Source organism: Mycotypha africana (assembly GCF_025528875.1).
Source record: "Mycotypha africana strain NRRL 2978 chromosome Unknown BDF20scaffold_3, whole genome shotgun sequence".
Lineage (NCBI taxonomy): Eukaryota > Fungi > Mucoromycota > Mucoromycetes > Mucorales > Mycotyphaceae > Mycotypha > Mycotypha africana.
In genome coordinates, this window is record NW_026515727.1 from 1,077,610 (window position 1) to 1,089,624 (window position 12,015).

Sequence of the window (12,015 nt, forward strand, 5' to 3'; positions counted from 1 at the left end):
GCTTACCGCAGTAATGTTATAAAAGGAGAACATAAAACAGAAAATTTTCCTCAAACCCACATTTTAAGTTAGAACTCGAACGAAATGGCCTCCGAACAGTTCGTTTCTCAGTTAAATCAATTTAACATCAATTTGGATGAAGAAACAATAGAATATATTGGCAGCATTCTAGGCGATATGTCGCTGTCAGAGCATGAAGAAATCAGACAGTCAACAGAGCCATTCTTAATAGACAGCGATATCAACGACGAAACACGAGATGATTTCTATTCTAAGCTATTCTCCCATTCTGCCTCCTATGCGATACAACATCAACAAAACGTTGGCCTTTCAAAGGTTATTAAAGAAGTAAAAACCGAATATGATGTAAAGTCAAAGTTTTTTTTTTAAAAAAAAAAGAGGCGTATTTAAAGGACGGAATTTAACGATGTATTACAACATAGTTGGTTTCAAAGAAGAAAAAAACTAAAGATAATGACGAAGATTATAATGTTAGATCAACGGTAGCAATAACCACAACAACCAAACGCGGAACTGGCAAAAAATTATTGAATAGACGAAGAAAGGACAAGAATGCCACAGAGAGTAGCACCACTGACAGTTCAAACACAGAGCCGACGATAGTTGCAGTCTCGCAACAAAGCCGTTTCCACACTGAAACCATCGAAACCGCTAGTAAAGATATTGATCTTCATGGTGTACAAATATCTGTCAATCAGGTCGATCTGTTAGTTGATGCTCATCTGAAATTGAAGCCCTTTGTTCGATACGGTTTAGTTGGGCAAAATGGTGTTGGTAAATCTGTTTTAATGCGATGTTTGGCAGATAACATCTTGGTGGGTTTGCCACAGAATTTGAATATACTTTACGTTGCTCAATTGGAAGACTTTGATGAAGCAACAACAGTGGTGGAAGAAGTACTTAATGCTGACAAAGCCGCAGTTGCCGCAATCAAAGAATATGAAGGTATTTGCTGTCCAATGCTTTACAGCTGCTTATAGCAGAAGTATGAGCGTACTAAAATGATCTTATTGTTTCCTCCCATAGCCTTACATCCTGTTATTGGGGATAATGTTGCGTTTGATAATGATAGTAAGAAGAAGCGGAAGAATGCTAAGCCAAATGAAGCTTTGAACAATGTTGTATTTTCCATTATGAAGTCTAGAATTAACGACCGTTTAAATGAAGCCAGCCGTATAGCAACTAAACGCTCCGGTCTTCGAGGTCGTGTTGCTCGAAAAGAACTCATAAATATTGAGAAAGAATACGAAGACTTTTGCAAGAACAATCCTCAGAAATATGTTACAGCCGATATGGTGAATGAGATTATCACTGAAGTATTTGAAAAAATTGAATTAATCAATCAAGAGGAACGAAAAAACCGTGCACGAAAGATCCTTAGAGGGTTAGGTTTTAATGATGAACAAGCATCATCAAAAATCTCAATCTTTTCCGGAGGTTGGCGTATGCGTATTGCCTTGGCTAAAAGCTTATTCATGAATCCTGATGTATTATTATTAGATGAACCCACCAATCACTTGGATCTTCCAGCTATTCTGTGGTTGCAAGAATATCTCATTAATGACACCGGTGATATGACTGTTGTAATAGTTTCTCATGACCGCGAATTTTTGAACAATGTGACAGCAGAAACAATTATCCTGAAGGACAAGCAATTGAAGTACCACGATGGTAATTTCAAGGATTATGAGAAAAACACAGAAGAGCAGAGAATCCGGAAGCAAGCAATGCTCGATGTATGGTTGTTTTTTTTTTGTTTTTTTTCTTAATTGTAGTTTTTTACCAGTCACCCATTTGCTAAGAATATACTATATTATTCTTCACTTTGGTAGAACAACGAGAAGAAAAAGAAGAAAATTTTAGCAAGTATCGAACAGAACCGCCAACAGGCTAAAGCGAGTGGTGATGACAAGCGTCATGGTATGATCAAATCACGCCAAAAGAAGTTGGAACGGCTGGGTATGGAAAAGACAGAAGACGGCAAACGCTTCAAGCAAAGTTATCGTATTGGTTGGCATGCCACTTTACGAGAAGAAATTATAGTTGAGAAGGGTGTCAAGACAGCCGCTTTGAAAATACCTGAACCTACGGAATTGCGATACAATGGTCCTGTTTTTAAAGTGAGCGAAGTATCTTTCCGTTATCCTCACACCACGAAAAATTCTATTGAAAGCTTCTCCATTACAATTGAACCTAACGCTCGTATTGCTTTCATTGGACCTAATGGCTGTGGTAAATCAACACTAATGAACATGCTGGTAGGCAGAATACAGCCCACAAATGGTGAAATTTATCGACACCCACTGTTGCGTATTGGCTACTTTTCTCAACATATCGTTGATCAACTCGTCATGACTCTTACGCCGGTTGAATATATGATGTCTAAATATCCTGGTTTAACACAACACGATTGTCGCGCACATTTTGGTTCTCTGGGTGTCTCTGGTGATGTTGTATTGCGCAAAATTGAATCTCTTAGTGGTGGCCAACGAAATCGGATAGCATTTGCGCTCATTCTTTATGAACGGCCACATATATTGGTACTTGATGAAATCACCAACCACCTAGATATGGGAACAATTGTTATGCTTGTGGAGGCTTTAGCCGATTTTTCAGGAGCTGTTGTGGTGGTAAGTCATGATCTCTGGTTCTTAAAACAAATATTCGAAGCAGAAGACGGCGACAATAATAGCGAGAGCTCACAGCAAGAAGAAATAGCGCCTGTTCAGAAGGAGATTTATACTATAAATGACGGTCATGTCAAGAGATGGGAGAAGGGAATTGATGCTTATGCCGCGTCCATTTTACGACGTGTACAAAAATTGAACAGTTTCTAATGTATTTAGTTGTATCGTATATTGCTTTCAACTCACTAGAAGCTATTGTACTGAAAGGCTTTTATTGCCATTTCTGCGACAACGGTGAACTTTACTTCATTTTACATAATAAATGGCCTTCTTAGGTTTTTTTGAATGTAACACATACAATTTATTCGTCATCCTCACTTGCAATCAGGCCGTACTACATTTTCTGTTTCATAAATATTTTAGGTAGGGGATGTGTGACTCATATGAACAGAATCGCAATGGATAATGCAATAAGGCTAACTGAGTCCAAACAAAATAGCATAGGACACAACAGGAACAACTGTAGAGCGTCTTATAAGTATTGATGAGCAAGTAAGTTCTCGTGGTTTTGTTAGGATACCAATCACGTCATAGACTATAAACTTGATGCGATAAGCAACAAAATTTTTTGCATTTTCTGGAAAACTGTCTTAGTTAGCAGCACAAAACCAAATTTTCACTGTGTACATGCAGAGAGGGTTTAGGCTGGAGAATATGGGAAAAACCATTACTTACAAAAATTTCCCCACAATGAATGGATGACAAACACGGTCTAACTTTTTTGCAATAAAGAGTAACATCTTCCTTGCATTAATTGAATTTATTTACTTTTCTTCATTTTACCCTTCCAACTGTCTTAATTTGATAATAAGCAGATAATGGCAACTGAAAAAGAATTTAAAACTTTTACTGAAGAAGAAGTTCGTCGCCATGCTTCAGAGGATGATCTATGGATTACTATTGACGGCACCGTTTATGATTTGACTAATTTTGCTGACCTTCATCCTGGCGGTGTTTTCCCTCTTTTGGAGGTTGCTGGCAAGGATGCTACAGATGCCTTTTATGGCTTGCATAGACAGGACGTACTGCGTAAATATGATAGGTATAGAATCGGTACAATTGCCGACTTTAAACCTCAAATTGAATGGAGAGAACCTGGTAGCTTATCAAAAGTACCTTATGGTGAAGCTATGGCTTTCCAAGGCTACAAATCACCCTACTATAAGTAAGTACAATAATGAAAATTGAGTCGTTCGTTCTTATTTCTAGAACCGGTTTACATTAAACAAAACCCATGAAAATTCCGTACCACAACTCACCGCCTCATCTTGCTTTTTTATTGCTTTTCCCCAGAGAATCACACTTCAGATTTAGAGAAGCGGTTCGGAAGATTTTGGACCCTTTGATGGAAGAAGCGCGTCAATACGAAGATTCTGGTGAAAGGCCTCCAAATTCATTCTTGGAAACTCTTGGAAAGCACGGTCTTATAGCTGCTAACATTGGTCCCGGCCCATGGTTGAAGGGAATCAAATTACCCGGAGGGGTTCATCCTGAAGAATATGACTATTTCCATGAGCTAATCCTTCATGCCGAATTCTCTCGTTTTGCTTGTCCAGGCTATATTTCTGGCGCTTTAAGTGGACCTCTTATTTCTGTTCCTACCATTCTTAACTTTGGTAGTCCAGCCTTAAAAGCACGTGTTGTGCCTGAAATATTCAATGGAAAAAAAAAGATGGCTTTGGCAATCACTGAACCTTATACCGGCTCTGATGTTGCTAGTATCAAGACTAAGGCAGTGAAGACACCTGATGGAAGGCACTTTATAGTAAATGGTGTTAAGAAGTGGATTACTACTGGTAAAAATAGATACATTCCGATAAAGAAAGGGAGAAAAGAGCATATCTAGAGTAATACAGAATGGCTTATGAACCTTTAAATTTGTATTATGAAATTCACTAGGCTGTTGGTCAGACTATTTCTCAGTTGCTGTCAGAACAGATAAGGGTATCTCTATGCTATTTATTGAACGTGGAGAAGGAGTAGAAACAAAGTTGATAAAAACATCCACTGCCACTTGCGCCGGTACTGCATATGTCACATTTGAAAACGTCAAGGTTCCTGTGGAGCATTTGTTGGGTGAGGAAAATAAAGGTTTCCAAGTTATACTCTCTAATTTCAATCATGAGCGTTGGGCTATGCTTACTGGTGCTACGATGACAGCACGTCTTGCTGTAGAAGAATGTTTCAAATGGGCAAACCAACGTAAAGTATTCGGCAAGCGCTTAATTGATCAACCTGTCATAAGATTCAAACTAGCAAAAATGGTATGGCAAAAGTTACATAGGATATTTGAGTCATAACAACAAACTAAGTTCACCTTTCATTTCACAGATTGCAGCCGTTGAAAGTGCCCATAGTTGGGTCGAAAGTTTGACTTACCAAATGAATAATATGAATTACGCAGAACAATCAACTCATCTTGCAGGCCCTCTTGCTCTTTGTAAATTCCAAGTGACTCGTATGCTACACGACGTTTCTGACGATGCCTGTCAAATTTTTGGCGGAAGAGCCATTACAAAATCTGGCATGGGTAGACATATTGAAACTCTTCAAAGAACATATAAATTTACTGCTATCCTGGGCGGTGCAGAAGAAATTATGGCAGACCTTGGCGTTCGTCAAGCAATGAAGAAGTTTCCCACTGGAGCCCGACTTTAAACATATATGAGCCCTTACTGAAATTTTAATTGACAGCATACATTTTTATGTCCACAATAAGTTTGTCATAATGAATCTGTACTATAGGAAAAACTAATTGTAATAAAACCATTTCATTTTGGTATCTTATGCTTTTAATGTTTTTAATTAATCTCTTTGACTAGCATTCAAGATCTGAAGAATACGAAGGAACAAATTAATCATATCAAGGTACAAACTAGTCGATGCCATGATATAGTCCTCGGGTGAGTAGCGATTGAAAATCAAATAGGTATCAAAAATAATGTAACCAGAAAAAATTATTACACCAGCAATTGCGAGAGGTAATTCAACGTCGCCAACAAATGGAAGCAGAATGCCTGCTATTAGGAGAATCCAAATGCCAGCAAACAAACTGCAAAATTTTCATTGAAAAAATCAGTAACATGAACGCCTCAACTCTTCTTATAGTCATATAACTTACATAGGACCTAGTCCGCTGAAATCCCATTTCGACTGGAAAGTAAAGATTGTGAGTGCAAGGAACACAACAAACGTAATCCCCAATGCTTGAACTACTATTGCCTGATCATAGAATGTAACTAAAAGAAATGAAATTCTTTGAGTGACTCCGTAGAAACTTCTTTAACTGACTGAATGTATTTCTGATTTATACCTATTGTGCCAACCATATGACTTTCCAATAACGTGAATAAACCTAAAAGGTAAAAGTTTAAAGGAGTCGACCTCGCTTTCCACATAAGTGCAAAAAGTACACCTAAGGATCCAAACATGGAAACAAAAACCATCCATGGGCTAAAAAATGATAGTGATGTGATTAAAATCATATAACTAACCAAGAGTAAAAGTTCGATGGATACTCTACTTTGTTTGTACCCAAGTTTTGACCCCTTCATTAGATATGTAGACGACTGACATTATGATAGTTCCCAAAATTTGAGCTGTTAAAATGGAATACACTTTACGTACAAACTCTATACTCGGGTAATAGTTTTGTTAGATATTACTAAAGAGTCAATATTATCAATAGCTGAGATTGTCATTTACGCATTCTAATCTCGATGCTACTGTTTGCAACTGTTTCCTTAAAAATATCTTCGCCTACTTCCTCAGTATCAGGTAAAAATGGCCTGCTGGATTCCTCCTCATAGGGTGGTGGTGCTTGTTCATATTGCTGCTGCACAGCTGTGGGGTTGCTATTCTTTAACATTTTCTTGAAAGCTGCATTAAAAAAAGACCTGAATTTGATGTAGCTTTTTTACTCAGGCAAATCAAAGACTGAGTTTTTTTGTTTTGAGTGCGGTCACCGTGCCGGACAGCGTTGAGTTAGTTTTCAGATGAAACGAATAGAAAAATTGGGAATTTGAGCACAATATTTTGGATATATTTTTGATAAAATGTAGACTTATTTACCTGTAGAATCTTTAAGTCTCCCGTCGAGGGGAGACAACCACATTCGATGTGGCGCTTTGTGATTTGACAGCAAAATGTACTACGTCTTCCATGATCAGCCCAAATCTCTTGAGCAATATGGTACATATTTTTAGCCGCCATTACATCACACAATTCCATCAAAATACTACCAATTTTTGCAATGGAGTATCTATCTGATGGCTTTCTTTTATCCAGAACCGATTGATTGATGTCCGGGCCCCTCCTGCGGCTGCTGCTCCTACGCCCACTTCACGATGGCTAAATGTATCTTACAGCACCTCATGGTTGCCTGATATGTCCCATTGGTGGTACCTTCTGGTTCTCAGAAGAATATTACCGTATTAAGGCTATCGCTTGGTACGCTACGGATATACTGGCATCCTGATTATTCGGTTTTTAGTGACCCTCCTCGGATTCCTCAAGTGTTTCCTCTTTTGTATCGGCCTCCGGCTCAGTGGAAACGTTTATGGTCACTCTCGATCCCTCATGCAGTGCTAACTCCATGGTGGCGTTTATGGCATAATTGCATTGGGTACAGAGCTTGGCTGTTTTCCATCAATCCTGTCATAACTGACTCTCCCCTTTGCCACCATTGCAGAGACTCCCCTGAGTATGGTTTTCATTTTTTCGTTGGTTGTCCACCTATATGGCAATTTTGGATCACGGCACTGCAAGAGAATGGAATCATATCCTTTCCTGCCACACCTACTGACAGGCATATATTGTTAACACTCTGTTCTCCGTTAGACAATTCTCTTCTGCCTGACCACACAATCGTCCAGGTTAGTATGATACTTTTAAGTATCTGGAAATATCATTGGCGTTGCCATTTTGGCCGCTTCTCTTGGTCCCTAACAGGAGTTCGTGCCGTCTACCAAGACGAGGTTCGCTTCAGAACACTCCGTACGAGCTCGTAGTATACATTTAATGTTTTTTTTTTAAGTAGTTTTACAGTTTATGCCTTTTTCATTTCTTTCATTGCCATATGTCATCTATAATTCTTTTCCAGTCACTTCTAATAAAGTTCGTGAATTAAATACAAAAAAAAAAGAAGAAAAAATATCCCTTCATCCCATTCTTGTGCAGTTCGACATTATGCCTAAAGCGACGAAAACAAGTAGATCAAAGAAAGCAGCAGAGAGAACACCACTACGTAACAGAAAGTTTGCAGTGTCAGAGAAGGAAGTTTTAGAGAGAATCGTTACCGATGGAGATCAAATAACTGTAATTACTAGACCCAACTTTGATTCCCCTATTTGATCTGTCTTTTTTGACTATTAGCTTCTCTGTAGACTGTTCCAGCTCATTCTACTGATACTTCCAGAAAGGAAGAGAAGAAGAAGGCTAGACATGAAGCATGGCTGGAAAGTAAGGAAAACGTTCAACCGGTAGATTCAGCCCGTTACTAAAATACATTCTTTGGATTCTTCAGAACTTGATCATTCTTATGCCGTTAGGAAGAAAATGCAGAAAAAAGAAAACCAAAAGAAAACAGGTTTGAAAGTCGATCTGAGTGGGTTTGGCGAACTTTTGGATGAGATACAAGTGAGGCCAAAGTCAGAAGTCGAAAGTAAAGCCACACACGAAGCGAAACTTCACCAAAGCACAAAAATACCTGCAATACCCAGTAATCAAATTAAATCAAAAAAGAAAAAGAAACAAGCAGAGTAAGTAGTGTAACTCTAGAAAAAAGACAGTGAAAATGAGGTTATGAAATTGATGTTTTTCTTTGCGATACTTAAGACTTCAAGAGATTCTTCGTATGCAAAAAGTGATGCAACACGGAGCTTTCAAGCAGAACCCGTTGGCAACCATTCGCCAGCATGTACAAAACACTTTCACCCAAAATCCCTCGTCTTCTTAATTAGGCTGTTGTATATACTATATTCCATTTTTAGATTTTTTAAGTAACAATGAAAAATAAAACGATCGTTATTTAAGCTGAAAGCCGAGCAAGTTCGGTAGGTGGATGACTTTTTTACCTCAACGAGAATTGCAGTGATGAATTTTGAGCAACAAGAAATAGCTAGAAGACAAAGCAACATAGAGCATTACAAAAGATCAGCTAGACTGCGGGCGTACTGTTGTGGCTGTATATACAGTGAATCAAACACAATTTTCGTATGCTTTTTCTGGGCGGTAAATAACAGTGAATGGTTGGCCAAACTTATTTGTAAAAGCATCTAAACATCTTATTATACAGGCTATAAGTTTTTATTTCGCTGTATTGGCATTTATGGACAAAAGCCGTATGTTCTTATAAAGGCAATCTCAGTTGAGAATGAATATGCTTAATCGAATTCAATTCTCTAATTTATTAGCGTTCTACTCCTACCTACATGACGCGCCAAATGTAATTTTTGGGGCTTTGAATCTGTTATTTGGCATCGTTACTGTATGTAGTATGGCAGTGTTTCTTATAAGAGCTAACACGATTGTAAGTGTTCAAACTCCAGTTATCACTGAATCTCGTCATCCTAGTTAATATCTAGACTTATAGTTCACTATTTCTTCATGTTTTAGAATAAGATGATGAGAATGCAATTTGGGCCAGTGGTACGAACATTTTCAGCGTCTCCAACGATTGTTTTTATTATTACAGCCAATGCTCTTGGTGTGCTGATAGCGGCTATAGTCAACTTCGTGCTGTTTGTTGAGGATAAAGATGGGTTCAATAAGTGGTGTATAGAAATGGGAGTAGATCAGGTACAGACAGCTTTTGCAAGCAATAACCATATGAACGGCACAGATGGAACATTGAATAATCTATCAAACGCCTTAAGAACAGCAAACAACCTCTATAATTGCAACAGACTTTTTGAAGACGAAATGAAATGGGCCCTATTTTGTACCATTGTTATGATTGTTATATACGTAAGTATCGCAACTCAGTGCTTGGGAAACAGGGACTGTTCTAACGCTTTGTCAATTTCATAGACGCATTGGATATTAATAATAGCAGCGAAGCAATCTTATAGTTTTTATCGTAGAGCTCCTGTTTTAAGCCTGAATGAGTTTGGAAATATTGCACCATCTGCTACTAATCAAGATAAGAAAAAAATGAGCATATTACGTAATTCTAGGCCGACAAAAAGTTTTTTGGAGCAATTTTTGGTTCATAAACAGTACGATGAATTTTGTAAGAATGAACTACACGATAAATCCATACACGAAGATAATATCGACAGTTCTCTTGGAATGAAGACAATAAAACCCCCAGAGAAAGTGATGCTGCCATGAGCATAAAAATTAGGGATGACTTACTTACCAAATAAATTGATATATTGGAGCAACGAAGGATATGGTTTGTGGTATCTATTTATTAACTTGCAAAAAAATCCAATGATGAAGCGTCTACCTTTTCCATTCACCGCTCTGGTTTTTTATATTGCGCGTGAAACACAGCCTTACCGAAATTGAGTAAGCAAGAAACGCACGGACAAAATTTGGGTCACACCGGAATCTTTCATTGTAATCCAGATATTTTTCGATCAGTCTGATAAACAGTAAAATTTGCTTATCAAAACGCGTTGCTTTAAGTGTTGGAATAGCATTTTTAATTATGTCACTATTCTCCTTGTGAAAATAAGCCAGGAATGAACTATACCTTTGCTGCCTTAATCCTACCGCAATTGACCGACGGATGGTTTCTTTTGTACATTTTGCTGATAAAGTGAAAAAAATTCAAGTATGGTCATTATATCTTTTACTTTCATTTGGCCTATTGAACATGTATAGTAAACGAAACCCTAAATGCTATGCTCTTGCAAAATGTAAACATCTGCTTACAGATTTACGGGCAAAATTTTGAATCAAAAGTTTAAACAGGCACAAAGTTAGATGCTATCAGGGACCGGCGATCCCAAAATCTTCCTCATTTGCAGTTTATGGTAAGATGGCAGAAACAGTGTCATGCAATCCTTTTCCAGTTTATGGTAAGATGGAGGAAACAGTGTCATGCAATTCTTTTCCCTAAAATTCGGTACAATAAAACAAGATTTTTATTGACAAATAATTTTAAACCCAATGGGCATACAGATAAACTACATATCAGAAAATTACCTGGGCAGATCAAAATATGTTATGGAATTGAAGAAATTTTAAAAGGGAAAAGGGAGATAGTGTATCATAATGTAGACTAGGGGAAAACGAGGCAATCGAGTATTAATAGTGGTGGGCACATAGAGCTAGTCTAGCAAGGGCTGTTCTAATGTTTCTGACGGGATAGAGGGCATTTTCTCGCGCTGGAGGTAATCGACCCCATAGCTATGATCATTGAGTATAGTAGGATGCCTAAATAAGGACATGCTAAATAACAAATATGGACGGAAGAGAAAACCAACATTAATCAGTATATTTCGCCTATAATCAGATTTTCCAGTTCCAAATATTAGAAAATGAAGTTGACAAGCAAGAGGTGAAGTTGGGGAAGAGAATGAATAAATATTACTGATTCATCTTGTAGATGTAAAGTTGAAAAGGTGAAATAAGAGTCAAAGTTATCATTTATTAATTGACAGTATATGAGTAGCTATATGAATGTTATAAGCTACTTTCATATAAACATAGTTCATATTCGATCAGCAGATCGACCCCTCGCTGCCGACCCACTCTATCTGTGGATCCCAACCTATAGTTACCAATATCTACTATGGAACGCAACCGTTGTTTCCGATGGCGCTTGGGTTGGGTTTCTGGGAGCCACGAAATATACTGCCTCCGACACCCCTCCACGCTTCTTACAAAGCCACACACTATCTCTTGTCTCAAAATGCACCGCGCTTACAACTGCCGTCCTCCATATCCGATCCTCTTTCCTTCATCTTGAACTGTCTTCCCACCAGCTCCTTCCATTCCTAACTTCAAGCTCAAGCTTGGTATTACAGATGGCCGGCTGCTTGTCACCTTCTTTTTGAATTTGACTACCTACATCATCAGCAAGAGCCTCCCTCCCCTCCACTACTCAATCACTTCTTAACTGTTTACCCTCCTTTCCCTCAAATCCGCCATAGATCACATTCTTTTTTACTCTTGAGCTCAAGAATTTTTTAGATAATTGTAATACACATGGATCCGCCCCGGGCAATTTAGATAAGTTTCATATCTCGTTTGGGCTTTAAAAATCTGGAATATTTGTAATAAAAAAAGTTTGTTTGAACATAGTTTTATATATAACGCGCAGGAAGAACATTTTACATCCAGATGAAAAGTTTTA

At 38.0% G+C, this 12,015-nt stretch overlaps 5 protein-coding genes across 5 annotated transcripts; 4 read left to right on the top strand and 1 right to left on the bottom strand.

The window, feature by feature from the left end:
- Nucleotides 1-84: 84 nt before the first annotated feature.
- Nucleotides 85-2,858, top strand: BDF20DRAFT_833828 (P-loop containing nucleoside triphosphate hydrolase protein; the record flags this gene model as incomplete). The annotated part of the gene is made up of 4 exons (XM_053078686.1): nt 85-366; nt 444-966; nt 1,048-1,757; nt 1,854-2,858. The coding sequence occupies 4 exons, from the start codon at nt 85-87 to the stop codon at nt 2,856-2,858; spliced, it is 2,520 nt and encodes an 839-aa protein (XP_052938111.1).
- A 321-nt stretch (nt 2,859-3,179) lies between these two features.
- Nucleotides 3,180-5,779, top strand: BDF20DRAFT_378467 (acyl-CoA dehydrogenase/oxidase). The gene is made up of 5 exons (XM_053075319.1): nt 3,180-3,200; nt 3,303-3,873; nt 4,002-4,504; nt 4,608-4,972; nt 5,040-5,779. Exons 2-5 carry the CDS (start codon nt 3,527-3,529, stop codon nt 5,364-5,366), a joined length of 1,542 nt encoding a protein of 513 aa, XP_052938112.1. The 5' UTR covers nt 3,180-3,200; nt 3,303-3,526; the 3' UTR covers nt 5,367-5,779.
- On the bottom strand, nt 5,457-6,719 carry BDF20DRAFT_859200 (inhibitor of apoptosis-promoting Bax1-domain-containing protein). The gene is made up of 5 exons (XM_053080454.1): nt 6,414-6,719; nt 6,232-6,340; nt 6,022-6,161; nt 5,830-5,947; nt 5,457-5,760 (listed from the first exon to the last, which is right to left on the bottom strand). Exons 1-5 carry the CDS (start codon nt 6,574-6,576, stop codon nt 5,514-5,516), a joined length of 777 nt encoding a protein of 258 aa, XP_052938113.1. The 5' UTR covers nt 6,577-6,719; the 3' UTR covers nt 5,457-5,513.
- Nucleotides 6,720-7,793: 1,074 nt separating this feature from the next.
- On the top strand, nt 7,794-8,753 carry BDF20DRAFT_859210 (ribosome biogenesis protein SLX9-domain-containing protein). Its single transcript, XM_053080455.1, has 4 exons — nt 7,794-8,024; nt 8,093-8,168; nt 8,233-8,467; nt 8,544-8,753. Exons 1-4 carry the CDS (start codon nt 7,896-7,898, stop codon nt 8,662-8,664), a joined length of 561 nt encoding a protein of 186 aa, XP_052938114.1. The 5' UTR covers nt 7,794-7,895; the 3' UTR covers nt 8,665-8,753.
- A 20-nt stretch (nt 8,754-8,773) lies between these two features.
- On the top strand, nt 8,774-10,330 carry BDF20DRAFT_859215 (uncharacterized protein). Its single transcript, XM_053080456.1, has 3 exons — nt 8,774-9,237; nt 9,324-9,674; nt 9,738-10,330. The coding sequence occupies exons 1-3, from the start codon at nt 9,082-9,084 to the stop codon at nt 10,038-10,040; spliced, it is 810 nt and encodes a 269-aa protein (XP_052938115.1). The 5' UTR covers nt 8,774-9,081; the 3' UTR covers nt 10,041-10,330.
- Nucleotides 10,331-12,015: the final 1,685 nt, after the last annotated feature.

Excerpts from the sequence above, each read along its gene's own strand:
- BDF20DRAFT_378467 (XM_053075319.1), top strand. The coding sequence starts at position 3,527 with ATGGCAACTGAAAAAGAATTTAAAACTTTTACTGAAGAAGAAGTTCGT. Across the intron at positions 4,505-4,607 it reads TAAGAAGTGGATTACTACTG|GCTGTTGGTCAGACTATTTC; the intron begins GTAAAAATAGAT and ends GAAATTCACTAG. Across the intron at positions 4,973-5,039 it reads GATTCAAACTAGCAAAAATG|ATTGCAGCCGTTGAAAGTGC; the intron begins GTATGGCAAAAG and ends TTCATTTCACAG.
- BDF20DRAFT_859200 (XM_053080454.1), bottom strand. The coding sequence starts at position 6,576 with ATGTTAAAGAATAGCAACCCCACAGCTGTGCAGCAGCAATATGAACAA. Across the intron at positions 6,341-6,413 it reads TAGCATCGAGATTAGAATGC|AGTTTGTACGTAAAGTGTAT; the intron begins GTAAATGACAAT and ends ACCCGAGTATAG. Across the intron at positions 5,761-5,829 it reads TTCAGCGGACTAGGTCCTAT|TTTGTTTGCTGGCATTTGGA; the intron begins GTAAGTTATATG and ends AAAATTTTGCAG.
- BDF20DRAFT_859210 (XM_053080455.1), top strand. The coding sequence starts at position 7,896 with ATGCCTAAAGCGACGAAAACAAGTAGATCAAAGAAAGCAGCAGAGAGA. Across the intron at positions 8,025-8,092 it reads CCGATGGAGATCAAATAACT|ACTGTTCCAGCTCATTCTAC; the intron begins GTAATTACTAGA and ends GCTTCTCTGTAG. Across the intron at positions 8,169-8,232 it reads ACATGAAGCATGGCTGGAAA|AACTTGATCATTCTTATGCC; the intron begins GTAAGGAAAACG and ends TGGATTCTTCAG.
- BDF20DRAFT_859215 (XM_053080456.1), top strand. The coding sequence starts at position 9,082 with ATGAATATGCTTAATCGAATTCAATTCTCTAATTTATTAGCGTTCTAC. Across the intron at positions 9,238-9,323 it reads TTATAAGAGCTAACACGATT|AATAAGATGATGAGAATGCA; the intron begins GTAAGTGTTCAA and ends TTCATGTTTTAG. Across the intron at positions 9,675-9,737 it reads TTGTTATGATTGTTATATAC|ACGCATTGGATATTAATAAT; the intron begins GTAAGTATCGCA and ends TCAATTTCATAG.